Source organism: Pelophylax lessonae, assembly GCF_965119305.1.
Source record: "Pelophylax lessonae genome assembly, chromosome: 12".
Taxonomy (NCBI): domain Eukaryota; kingdom Metazoa; phylum Chordata; class Amphibia; order Anura; family Ranidae; genus Pelophylax; species Pelophylax lessonae.
Window position 1 is genome coordinate 19,679,686 of NC_138779.1, and position 14,090 is coordinate 19,693,775.

The 14,090-nt window shown below is 44.3% G+C and overlaps 1 protein-coding gene across 6 annotated transcripts in view; it reads right to left on the reverse strand.

Moving 5' to 3' along the window:
- Positions 1-14,090, reverse strand: part of PRDM16 (PR/SET domain 16) — a 909,210-nt gene that overhangs the window by 75,431 nt on the left and 819,689 nt on the right. For all 6 annotated transcript variants that reach the window (XM_082273292.1, XM_082273289.1, XM_082273288.1 and 3 more), the window contains one exon: positions 3,616-3,814. In XM_082273292.1, coding sequence (XP_082129418.1) covers positions 3,616-3,814 — 199 coding nt within the window. The remainder of the gene's footprint in view (positions 1-3,615; positions 3,815-14,090) is intronic.

The following is a 14,090-nucleotide window of genomic DNA, read 5'->3' on the forward strand; positions in this document are numbered from 1 at the left end:
ACTCACCTCTATGACCGGCGACATGTCCAGTCGCCCGTCTTCCGGGATCTCGGCATCCGGCCATCTGATTGGCCAGAGCCGCGGTGACGTCACTCCCGCACACGCACGGGAGAGCCGACAGTCACGGCACGGGACTCTGAAGGAACGGCACGAGCGGCCGTCCGTTCAGAGCGCATGCGCCAGTGACGTCACTGGCTGCATGTAAGCTAAATATCTCCTAAACGGTACATGTTTAGGAGATATTTACAGTACTTATAGGTAAGCCTTATCATAGGCTTACCTATAGGTACAAGTTGTAGAGGAGGGTTTACTTCCTCTTTAAAGTCCCAACCTTTCTTTCTGTACATTGAACAGGGATGGAGAAGCAAGGAAAGTCTCACCCTGCTCCTCACTCAAAGTCTCACACCTCCCCCCCCGTTATTATAGAACTGCATAATGACCATGACTATTGTTCAGCCAATGTGGAGATGTTCTAAGTATAAAGTGTAATAAAAATGCAAAATGATCACGTCCAGTGGTCAGGACATACTGGAGGTGTAGTATGCTCTGTTCATATAGAACAGCCTTTCTCATCCAGGGTTCTGTAGAACCGTAAGGTTCCTCCAGAGGTTTCTAGGGGTTTCATGAACAATTTCGGCCTCTCAGATAAGTAACTGCTGACACCAATGATTTTTGTGTTATCTGAGAGGAGGGGATTTTTCCTAATGACTACAAATGAAAGGAGCATTCTTCCCAGTGACCATAAGGCTAATGAACCATAAGCTGTAAAATTATTAATTATTTGCATGGGTTTCTTGAGACAGAAAAGTTATTTTAAGGGTTCTCCGTGTTAAAAAGGTTGCGAAAGGCTGGTCTAGAGTGGAAAAGAATAGAATTATGATCATGTCCAGTGGCCATTCATATTGTAGGTGTAGTGTTCTGTATGAAGAGTGTAACATCACTGCATTATGATAATGTATAGGGATCGGTTATGTTGGAGATGTACTTCAGACTTTGAGGTGGTTGGACTAAAGCCAGTGTGAGTAGAAAATGCCTTGGCATCAATGCAAGTGAAGAATGTCCCACCATTGGTATTAGTGTTCTATTATTGGTGTCAGTGGGAGGAAAACTGCCTTATTTTTGGGGTCAGTAATAGGAATTGTGTTCTATTGTTGGTCTCAGTGACAGGAATTATGTCCCATTGTTGGTGTAGAAGGAATAGTGACTTGTATTAGTGGGAGTGTCCCAAGGGCCTGATAAGAGCAAGCAAAGGGCCACATCCAGCCCCCGGGCTGCAGTTTGGAGACCACTGCTCTAGCGTGTAATAGAAATGCACCATGTTGATGTCTAGAGGTTGGTCATGTTGAAAATATAGGGTTCTCTATCTGTCTAAAGTGTAATAGAAATGCATCATGTTCATGTCTAGAGGTTGGTCATGTTGGAAATATAGGGTTCTCTATATGTCTAAAGTGTAATAGAACTGCATTATGATCATGTCCAGTGCTCAGGACATGTTGAGGTATAGTGTATTCTCTCTGTGTAGAGAAGTGGTTGTCAACTTATGATCTAAAGGGGACCTCAAAGGGCCACGCATAATGTTCAATATATGTAATGCTTGAGAAGACTGTCAGAAACTGTTGACCTAAAAGAGGAAATGAGGGTCAGAGAGCATGGACATGCTACATTTCTGGCTGGGGATATACTGCAGAAAACAATACGAAAATGGGAACATGTTACCTGAGGCTAGTAGAGATTAATGCTATTACCCTAATTAATGTTCCTACTACAGACTGCTGAGGTCCAAGTGCCGCACATCATATACCAAAGGGCCGCATGCGGCCCTTGGGTGACAGGTTGGGCACCAGGAGTGTAATAGAACTGTATACTGATCCTACCAGTTGTACAGTCATATTGGAAGCGCAGTGTTCTCTGGGTTGAGTAAAATAGAACTGCCTTATGGTCCTGAAACCTTTTGATGATACGATGGAACCTTAAAATGTTATGCTTTAAAAATATAACCCAGCCAAACCAAATTTCCCACCAGTTTCTTTTTTTTTCCTGAAATATTTTAATACAGAGAATGCAGCAGGATCTTTAAACAGTGGGCAAAACATGGCTTTAACCCATAATGGCACACTAATATCCAATGCATAAGGCCCAATTTAAGTCCAACAAGATGATGATACATACACTATATTGCCAAAAGATTTGGGATGCCTGCCTTTAAAAGCACATAAACTTGAATGGCATCCTGGTCTTAGTCCGTAGGGTTCAATATTGAGTTGGCCCACCCTTTTCAACTAGAACAGCATAATCTTTTCTGGGAAGGCTATCCACAAGGTTTAGGAGTGTGTCTATGAGACTGTTTGACCATTCTTCCAGAAAAGCATTTGTGAGGTCAGGGACTGATGTTGGACAAAAAGGCCAGTCTTTGCTCTAATCCATCCCTAATATCGGGTTAAGGTCAGGACTTTGTGTAGGCCAGTCAAGTTCCTCCACTCCAAACTTGCTTATCCACACTATATTGCCAAAAGTATTGGGCCACCCCTCCAAATCGATTGCTGGAGGGGTGATTGTGGAGTTGGGTTGTTTTTCAGGGGTTAGGCTTGGTCCCTTAGTTCCAGTGAAGGGAACTCTTAAGCTTCAGCATACCAAGACATTTTGGACAAGTTCATGCTCCCAACTTTGTGGGAACATTTTGGGGATGGCCCCTTCATGTTCCAACACAACTGCGCACCAGTGCCCAAAACAAGGTCCATAAAGACATGGATGAGCGAGTTTGGGGTGGAGGAACTTGACTGACCTGCACATAGTCCGATAAAACACCTTTGGGATCAATTAGAGCCTGACCTCACAAATACACGTTTGGAAGAATGGTCAAACCTTCCCATAGACACACTCCTAAACCTTGTGGACAGCCTTCCCAGAAGAGTTGAAGCTGTTATAGCTGCAAAGGGTGGGCCAACTCAATATTGAACACTATGGACTAAGACTGGGATGCCAATAAAGTTTATATACGTGTAAAGCATGGGTGTCCAACCTTTTGGCTTCTCTGGGCCACATTGAGTGTAAAGAAATTTTCTCGGGCCTCATATAAAATATATACTATAGTTAAGGTATATAAGTAATAAAATGCTGCCGCGCCGCCGCACCCCCCGCACCCCCCGCACCCCCTGCACTAATTTAACACAACTAGAGGATGATCAAATGAAATGGAATCAGTATACAGAGGTTTACTTCTTCTGAGAGATATTAAAGGAACACTCTAACCACCATAACCACTTCAGTGATTAGAAGTGGTCATGGTGGTAGGAGTCAGAAACACTGCACATGCTCGCCCCCCCCCTCCCCTCCGAGGCAGCTTCTGCCTACCGTTAGTTGGAAGCCGCCGTGGCCATGCCCTCGACCTGACTTCCTTCCTCCCAGCAAAAAAAAATTGTCAGGGGTCAGTGGGCCGCATTGCCTGCGGTTTCTGGGCCGCATGCGGCCCCCGGTCCGCAGGTTGGACATGCCTGGTGTAAAGGCAGGCGTCACAATACTTTTGGCAATATAGTGTACATAATTCACTAGACAGATTCATAGAATGGTTCATAGAACTCCCAGTGACCATTGCTTGCTTTGCCCACAGGATCTTACCTGTATTTGTTAGGAAAGAGGCGCTCACAGTCTTTGCACTCATGTACTTGTTCATTATCGAAACCCTCTTGCTTGATCTCCTCGCTCAGAGACTCGTAGATGTGGTTTACCGTGTTGCAGGCATACTTCTGGTGCCGCCTCAAATCTAGCTTGGACTGGAAAAGTTCGTCACAGTCTTCACAGCGAAACGTGTGTTCCTCTGTAGATGAAAGAAACATTGGGGGAACGTAAGCCAAACAGCCAGAGACCCAGAAACGTAAGCTATGTGTAGGAACCTTGAAAACGTCTCCTCATCATTGGGAGAAGCTCACACCCTCTTCCAGTTTTTAGAATATTTTTTTGCTTTAATTACATCTAAATCATATTCATTGCAATGTCTAAGAGCGGGATCCATAGAAGTTTTATAACTTTAGTCCGGCATGCACATCTAGCATAGACAAGACGTAAGACTTTGGTTGCATTGTTCAGCAAAAGGGCTTCAGACAACAATTGCCGATCAAAGCAGGAGATAAGAAACCGCGCAGGGAGAAGGCATTAATAGCATAATATATACAATAAATGATTATCACCAAGGTCAAACAAATTCACATAAGGGCAGCTGTTAATACGTTTATGAAGCAGCATCCTGACTGCGGTGCCAAGTTAAACAATTGGGTCCCAGTTGTAAATACTCCAAAAATACAAGTTTTTTTTTTTTTTTGTAAGGAGCTGCAGGGCTGACGGGTCTCCTCCCTCTTAGCAATTGAGAGAACAGGAGCTCCTTAAGGCATTTAACTATTTTGCACTTAAAACATCTTTCTGCAATTAAACTTTCATTCCTATGCAAACAGCTTAGAGCAAACTTTCGGCATGTAGCTGGGTTCATTAACTCCCAAGGTAGAGGGTAATTAAGATTTTTGGTGTGGATTTATTGATACTGGCAAGCGTGCCACTCGGCGCTGGCACAGAGAAAGTTGTGATAGCAGCATTTCAGCATCTCAGTCCCTGCCCAGCTACCATCTATTTAACTACTGTTCTCCATTCCTGTGGCCGCAGGGCAGTGGGCTATGAAGCATGCCATAAATTAAGAATTCAGCACTCCAGAGGCTAAACCTATGCAAACAACCATAAGGACATCATAGCTAAATACATAATACTGGATTGCAAACAACAAAATAACACATTGCTAGTAAAGTCTCATAAATATGGACCATGGCTGTTATGGGCACAGTGTAGCGAAATCGACCAATTAAAATGGAGGTTGGATTAAAACATTTTTAAAGTGACCCAGCCTGTAAAAGAAGTTTTATACTTATCTTTCTAATGGATGGGGTGTTGAATCTTCCCATTCTTAAAGAGATTTTGGTGCCACTGCAAACTGACGCTTCTGGGTGTGTCGGATAGTGTGCCCCCCTGGCTGCTGTGGTTTCTCCAGCCTCCTACTTTACTATGGGACACAGAGGTGACTAAAGGCGGCCATAGATGGATTGACTCTCTGCTGGTTCAGCAGGGACCAGCCGAGATTCAATCCATCTATGGGCAGGCTGATTTTACTATGGGACACAAAGGTGACTAGAGCCGGCCATAGATGGATTGAGTCTCTGTCGGTTCAGCAGGGACCAGCCAAGATTCGATCCATCTATGGGCAGGCTGATTGTACCCAAGTCAATTCATCAATCAACTTGGGTACAACCAGCATATCGGATTTTTAGCATGTGATTATTGCCAGCGGCTATAACTGCTAGCAGCAATAGCTGTATTCCCCTGGCAGGGACGGTTCTCTGCGCCCCCATCACCGGGGAGAACACAATAAAAGAAAAGGCAGGAATTATTGGTTGTTAAGGAGGCGGGCGGCCGTGTCCTTACCAACCGATGACTCATTCAAGTGTCAGTGGGGTTCCCCTGTTGACAGCTAAAGCGTAAACAAATTCCCGGCAATTCCAGCTGTCTGACAATGTTTATCAGAAACAGAACGAAAAAAGAAACATTGTTTCATTTGTATCTTTCTGTTTATTCATCTTCTAAGGCACAGGTGTCAAACATAAGGCCCGCGGGCTGAATGCGGCCTCCCAGGCCATTTCATGTGGCCCTCACAGCTGTAGGACCCTCCTTGTCTCTGCTTCCACCTTGTCTCTGTAGTCGGCAGCAGAGAGGACAGAATTCCTTTGCCAGATCCTGCACTCCTCTGTGCAGCTGGAGAAGGGCTCATCTTTGCCCAATCCCCCCCCCCCTTCTCAGCAGTCCACAGCAGAGAGAAGGGCAGAACTCCTCCTACAGATCCTGCACCTCTCTGTGCAGGCGCAACACCACCTTGCCCCTGCCTCCCCTGGTCTCAGCATTCAGCAGACTCTGGAAGCTGACTTCAGCTCTCCTCTGGTTCTTTTCCAGACCCTGCACTTCTTCCCAGATCCATCCGCACCTTCTTCCTGGCAGCAGCACAAGGTAAGGGGGTGCATTGTGATGTAAGGAAGGGTGGGTGACTCCTGACTTCTGATGGGGGGAGGGTGTGCTCTTGACATCTCATGTAAGGGGGCGTGGGGTGCTCTGGACATCTAATCCTACAGATATAACTGGCCCTCTGAGGGCAACCGTAATGCTGATGCGGCCCGCAATGAAATTGAGTTTGACACCCCTGATCTAAGGGATGAACTTCCATCTCTAGATGAGGTCAGTTTAAAGCAACCTGTCAAGTAAACAAAACTTTCTTTAGATTTATCAAAACTACGTCATATGAAGACCTACCTAGACTATCCAATCAATCTATATCCAATCAGGCATCACGCAGTGAGTGCAAATGAATAGTCCATGAAAAGTTAAAGCGGAGTTCCAGAGTTTTTTTTGTTTTTTCTTTAACCACTTGCTGACCGCCCGCAGCAGATATACTGCGGCAGGCTGGCCTGGCTGGTATGTGTACGTCAGTTCATGGGAGCACTCCTGGGGGCGAGTGCGCACCACCGGAGACTCACGCCTGCCACCCCTAGGCTGCAGGGATGCCGATCCACGGGGCCAGGGGCCGAAATTACCACCGGGCACCCGTGATCGCTCCCTGCTGAGAGAGAAGAATGGTCGGCTGTTGTAAACACAACTGACCGTTCTTCTCCCTGGAATGATCATAGAGCCCCTGTGACCCTTCTATATAGGATCACATGTCTCTATGGTCATTTCACAAGTCTGGAAGTTCTGGAATCTGAACCGAACTTTTGGGAAATTCGGGTGTTCTGGTCGAACCAAACTTTTCAAAAGTTCGATCATCCCTAGTGACAAACACGGGGGAGGTTGATAAAATTCCTGGAACTCGGCTTTAAAACAAGCTTTTGCTGGAGTATTCATCTTCAGTTGAGAAATTTTCCCCGTTTCTGCTGCTGGATGTCCTTCCTTTGGCAGTGAGCATTATTCAACCCACTTCCTCTGAGCCCAGGTCTCCCTGAATCTGCCCCCAGCCTATGAATGGACAGTGAGAGGAGAAGCAGCACAGTGATGAGCTAATTTCTCTGTCACTCAGCTCTCTCCTCCTATCACCACGCTCCTTGTCAGAACCTAAACAGATTGGCTGCTTGTTCTTCTTCCTTCTCTCACACCCCAGCCCTGCTGTCAAGGGACTGCAAGAGGCTAGTATCAGGTCACTTTCAGGTACATTGCTTGTATTAGAAAAAAGATACATTTAAAGGGGATGTAAAGCCAAAGCATTCTTTGTTTCAGGTACAGGGAGATGTATTTTGCTCTCTATGTCTCTCTTGGGAGATCTCCCTTCACTTCCTGTTTTGAAAATGCAACAGGAAGTATGATTATATCTCCCCCCGAAGTGTCCCCATTGGATGATTTCCCCTCATCTCTTGCTCTCATGACAACTCTAAAATATAGTTTTCCCCATCACTTTTCATTTTGTTGACACCAGTCACCAGGACAAACAGGAGGGTGAATCTACCTAACGGGGTCACAGACTGCAAGAAAAACTTGGCAGGGGGTCTAACCCCTTTAAAAAAAAAAAAAAATCCAAAACATAAAAAAGTTTTGCCTTTGCATACACTTTAATGATGTAATAATGTGAGTAAAGTGTGTGGAGTTGGCCTTTAATGTAATTTCAATTTAATTGGAATACATTAAATTTCTTTCAGCTTTCATTTAAAGGATCTTTACCATAAAACGGCGTGTAGTTTATGTTTGCTGATCCTTTACACAAACCCCACAAGGTGGAGGGAAAGGAAAGAAAAACAAATGATCCCTCGAAGCTTTGGTAAACTTTGGAAGAAGGTCAACATCAGCTGGAATACTGAAGTGTCAGCTCTTCGTTGCACTGCGGATGGACGAGGCTTTAATGTAAAGTGTCTTTACATGCTAATTTTACCCTAAACTTATTAATTTAATTATGAATGCCTATAAGGAAAGAGACATCAGCAGCTCCTTTTGTCTCCCTGTTATTACTTCCCAACAGGATGTCCAGCAAAAAGCACAATAATGGGAATTCCGTCCCTTAGGTGATCACTGGAGTTAAATTAAGAAGCTGGGAACCTTCAACAGCTTCTATTGTGCTTGTAATAACTATTCATAAGAGCTTCTCATCCAGACAGACACGTTCTACGCCTCTGGGCCATCAATGTAGTTTGAGTTTTATCATGCACAATTATATATATATAGTATAGGGATGGGACACACACTTGTAGGGGATTGGTCCAGGTGCAATCCATGAAAGAAAGTACATAAAGTATCAGGCAAGCAGTAGGTGCACTCAACGTTTTGGCAGGGTATAGCCCACCTTCCTCAAGACGTCGCCGCCACCGCCGAAACGTCGACATCGATTAAACTAAGTTGGAAAATTCCTCTTGCTGTAAGTCCCATTAGGTGAACCTACTGCCTGCTGCATAATCTATCTATCTATCTATCTACGGTATCTATCTATCTATCTATCTATCTATCTATCTATCTATCTATCTATCTATCTATCTATCTATCTATCTATCTATCTATCTATCTATCTATCTATCTATCTATCTATCTATCTATCTATCTATCTATCTATCTATCTATATATATATCTATAAATAAATATATATCTCTATGTATATATATATATACACACACACATATATATATATATATATATATATATATATATATATATATATATATATATAATTATACACACACTATATTACCATATACACAAATATATCTATATCTTTATCTATCTATCTATCTATATATATATATATATATATATATCCCCAGACCACAAAAAAATAATATGTGAAAAATTATTTGCTCAACTCGCAAATGCCTTTTCACCACTACTTTTAATTTGTACTGGTTTTCCAAGCTAAAAAATCCAATAGTTTAAGTCCCGGTTCACACTAGGGCGACCTGTGAGGCGACCTGGTCGCCTCACAGGTCGCCGTAGGTCGCTTCCCATAGGGAAGCTGCGGACCCGTTCTAATAGGAGCGACACAAGTCGCTCCGACTTAGATAAAGGGTCCGGAGCTTCTTTGGGGCGACAAGGAGGCGACCGCCATAGACTTCAATGTTATGAAGTCCGTGGCGGCCGCTCCGAGGTCGCGGCGTGCTGCTCGCACCGCGACCTCGGAGGTCGCGGTGCGAAGTAGCGTCGCCCCTATGTGAACAGGGCCTAAAAGTATGAAATGTTTAGTTTAATATAATACTTTTGGCAGGTAAACAGCAATTTTTTTTCTTTATAGAGGTCTATACATTAAATACAAGGGGACAATTGAAAGAATTGGTTCCAAAAGATAGACAGTCCTTTTAAATGAAGGACAGTTGGTAATGACGCTATAGGCCAGTGGCCCGGGGGCCAGATGCAGCCCTTTCCCTGCCTTTACCCAGCCAGCTTTAGTGGCGCTATTCCTCCCATTATTAGGAGACCCTATTCTACCAACTGACATCAACACTGGGGAACCATCACTCCCACTAACACCAATACCAACCAAGCTGCTGCAAGCAAAGCCAACAGAATATTGGCATGTATAAAAAAGGGGATTCAGTCCAGAGATAAAGCAATAATTCTCCCACTCTACAAGACTCTGGTCCGGCCACATCCTGAATATGCCGTCCAGTTCTGGGCACCGGTCCTCAGAAAGGATGTGCTGGAACTGGAGAGAGTCCAGGGAAGGGCACAAAGCTAAAAAAGGGACTGGAGGACCTCAGCTATGAGGAAAGAATACAAGCATTGAACTTATTCTCTCTGGAGAAGAGACGATTGAGGGGGGATATGATATCAATGTACAAATATTGTACTGGCGACCCTAGCATAGGGAAAAAAACTTTTCAGCGAAAGAGAATTCAATAATACACGTGGCCACTCACTAAAAATAGAAGTAAAGTGGTTTAACCATAAACTGCGTAAGGGGTTCTTCACTGTAAGAGCAGTAAGGATGTGGAATTCTCTTCCACAAGCAGTGGTATCAGTAGGGAGCATCGATAGTTTAAAAAAACGATTAGATGGGCACCTTAAAGACCGCAACATACAGGGGTATACAATGTACAACATACAGGGGTATACAATGTACAACATACAGGGGTATACAATGTACAACATACAGGGGTATACAATGTACAACATACAGGGGTATACAATGTACAACATACAGGGGTATACAATGTACGTTTAACAGCAAACACACACACACATCATAGGTTGAACTAGATGGACTGATGTCTTTTTTCAACCTCACTAACTATGTAACTATCTCTCCCAATGATACCAATGATGGGGCACTATCTCCCCCCCCCCCCCTCCAATACCACATGGGGTGATGTTTACTCCCACTGATTCCACTAGCCACTAAACCAACCCCCCCCCCCCCAAAAAAAAAAGTTTGAAGGACAATAAGCTGACCCTTTGTTTAGGAAGTTTGGAGACCCCTGCTCTAAGCCGCCAAATGGATGTTTTCCAGCCTTATGGCATTGACTAGAAATGTAAAGAAAAAGGCCATATTATGCTCCTACAGACTTACAGCTTTCCGGTGTCTGGTGCTGCTCTATGTAGGCAGCAGTTGGGTAACACCTTTGCTGAAATAAATTATGGCACCATATCTGTGGTCAGGACAGGGACATCAACTTTATTAGTCCAGCTACCCAACTATGTGGCCAACTCACCTGTGTTGACCCGTACAATATGGAATCTTGGGTGTTTAGATGGGGGTTTTCTATGCCTAGAAATATTATATTTCATTTCAAAAAGCCAAAACGGTCTACATATTGACCTAGCCTGTTGGTTCCCATGAAGTTGTTGCACTGCAGTTTTATTAAAAGTGTAGTTTTAAATTTAGGTATTGTTGGGGAAATTGCATATTACATATTTCCTTATCAATAAAGTGGCTCACAAATGCATTCTAGGCCTCCAAATCCTGGTCAATGAGCCATATAAGGACATAATATACCGATTGTTATTGTTAACTGGTAAAGTCCTTGAGGGGTCATATTGCAAAGGGAGTTGGCTTGGGGGTGGTATATTCCTTATATACAAGTCTAAATTACCAAGAGTAAAGCCTCGTACACACGCGTCGAAAATCGGCAGGGAATTTTCGTCCAACGACCGATCGGCCAATTTTCGGCTTGTTAGTATGATGCTTCCGACAGCCGACTTCGACTTTTCGGCCGAAAAAAATCTGGTGTGCATGCTATAAAACTTTTGTCCGCCGTCAAAACACGGCCGATTTTCGTGCAGTCAATACAGATTTCGACAGGGAAAAATCTTATGAGCAAGTCTGGGAATGCTCAGAGAAGAAAGAACACAAAGAAAGCAACCCAACACATGACATCACTTCTGAAGTAGAATTTTGTCGGGCGAGAAAATTTGTGTGCAGTCTAGTGCACATTCCAACCAACAAAACACCACTCTGGACAAAAGACGGACGATCGGTCGGCTGATAATCGTTGCGTGTGTACTAGGCTTTAGTCCCATCTCCAGAGCAGCATTGTGTAACATGCAAGCGTCTGGTTTGATTACCTGTCCACGCCTTAAAGGAAGACTCCGTGGAAACAAGCAACTTTAGTTAAAGCGGAGTTCCACCCAAAAGTGGAACTTCCGCTTTAGGGAGTCCTGACCCCCCGACATGCCACATTTGGCATGTCATTTTTTGGGGGGGGGAGCGGGTACCTAGTTTTGACAGGTACCCGCTCCCACTTCCGCTCGGAGCGCCGCGGCGCCCTGAGCGGAAGTTCTCCTCTCCCCCTCCCTCCCTGCAATCTTCTGGGACACGTCAGAGGTCCCAGAAGATTGCCGGCCAATCACGGCGCGCAGCGCGACTCGCGCATGCGCAGTGGGTACCCGGCTGTGAAGCCGCAAACTGTAACAGCCGGGTGCCCACAGCAGTGATGCCGGCGCCGAGGGAGAGGATCGAGGCTTCCGGCGGCCGCATCGCTGGACCGTTGGACAGGTGAGTAAATGGCTGGAACTCCGCTTTAAGTATTCTTGTTATATTTTCTTTATCTGTATTCGTTATTACTTTTAATAAATGTTATACTTTTAAGTATTTGTGTGATCTCTCTTTGCACATATTGGACACAACCCCAAAAACGTGACAAAACAGGTATATAACGTTTTTTTTTTTTTTTTGGCTGAAAATGTAATCAAAGATAAGGAAAGTATTAAACTATATCTATGAAGGTCCTAAAAAGAACCCATCAGTTTTTTGATCTCCACATGTCCACTGTGCACTTAGTTGCAGAGAAATTGCCCTTTTTGTGCTCTCCTCTGCCCGTCCCTGTAAGCCTGGTGAGATCCAACCACATGCTTGATTTAGGGTTGTTGAACTAAAAGCATTCACCTTCATTGACAGTGAGGTCATTACCTCGGAACCAGCATGAAGGCCAACTCTCTCTCTCTCTCTGGGCTTAGCTTAATTTACATAAGCATACTGCCACTTCACAGTCCCTTGCCCTGGCAGATGGTGACATAAAGTGCGCTCGATGCTTTTAAAAAGGTCTGGTTCAATTTGAAACACTTTTTGAAAGAGGATTTCTTAAAGCAAGCCCAGGGCGAAAACAGCCGGACACCTCGGCACTGAAGAGATCATTTTGCCAAAAGATCTTCTACAATACACAGCTCTGGGTGTGTCGGATGCTGGCGTGCCCTGCTACGCTCTGTGTTTCCATCCATTCATACAGGACACAGGGGCCAGTGGATGGAACTATAGAGCTCAGCGGGGGAGCAGGTATCTAAAACTATTGATTGAGTGTTTTTGTTATTTTCCTATGTTTTTACTATGTATTATTAAAATGTACAATTTTATATACAATGTTCTTGCATATTTCTACTGCCTTTAAAGTCCCAAACCTTTAGGGGAATTCTTCTGTTCTATTTCAAATTTAGGGATGTGGCACAACAAATCAGAGTAATTTTTTGCTGGGAGTCTCTATTTATCTGAAAAAATCCCAAAAGGCATATATTGATCGGTTTGCACAAAAGTTATAGTATCTACAACCTATGGGTAATATTTATGGAATTTTTATTTACTTATTCTTTACTAGGACTATTAGGTATCAGCGGCTTATAGCAGGACTGCAATATTGCGGCAGACAAATCGGACACTTTTGACACTTTTTGGTGACCAGTGAAACAAATACAGTAATCAGTGCTAAAAATATGCACTGTCACTGTACTAATGACACTGGCTGGGAAGAGGTTAACATCAGGGGCGATCAAAGGGTTAGCTGTGTGCCTAGCCAGTTTTTGTGTACAGTTTGGGAGGTGCTTTTACTAGGGGAAGGCATTGCAGGAACACAGGATCAATGCCTTCCCTACTGACGGAATGGCGATCTGCCTTGTTATCCTAGGCAGATCTCCGTTCTGGCCCTCTGCCTAGTGATCCACGGGTGCCCCGGCAGAGATCGAGTCCATCGTACCCGCAGATCAGCTCCTGGAAGTGCAGGATCAAATACTAGGTACTTGATCCTGCACAGAAGAGCCGCCTTGCTGCCGCATATACATGTGATACGATCGGCAAGCGCTTAAAGTGGTTGTAATGAAAAATGTCCAAGTTCGCAGGGGAGATAAGCTTAGGCTTAGCTTGGTGGATGTGTGGGGCACAGCGTGTGACATCGACGCGTTTCGCGTGTGTGACGCACGCTTCGTCAGGACGCCGTGACGCCCGCAAGGTACTGTCTTTATACCTATGGGCTCGATCATCTGCCCCACCTGGTTTCAGATTACAATAATTGTGGACATCACCTTTGGAGCCATCTAGTGGTTACTTAAAGGTAGTGCAGACACAAAAAAATGCATGTGTGTTAGTGTGAGCGTATGTGCATTGTTTGCCGCATTTGCGTGTTCACAGGTCTGCATCATATGCTGTATCTCAGCATGTGATTTTAGCTTTTTGTTGAATGTGCTACCAATAAAAATTGTCTTTTTTTGCAGTTGTTAACCAGAGTTGAGCCTTCATTTTTGTAGCCTACTTCAAAGTGATTGTCTATAATCCCCAATTTTTTATTTTTCATGCATTATTGTTTAAGGTTGCGGAGGCTCCCCGGTCTGAAAGTGG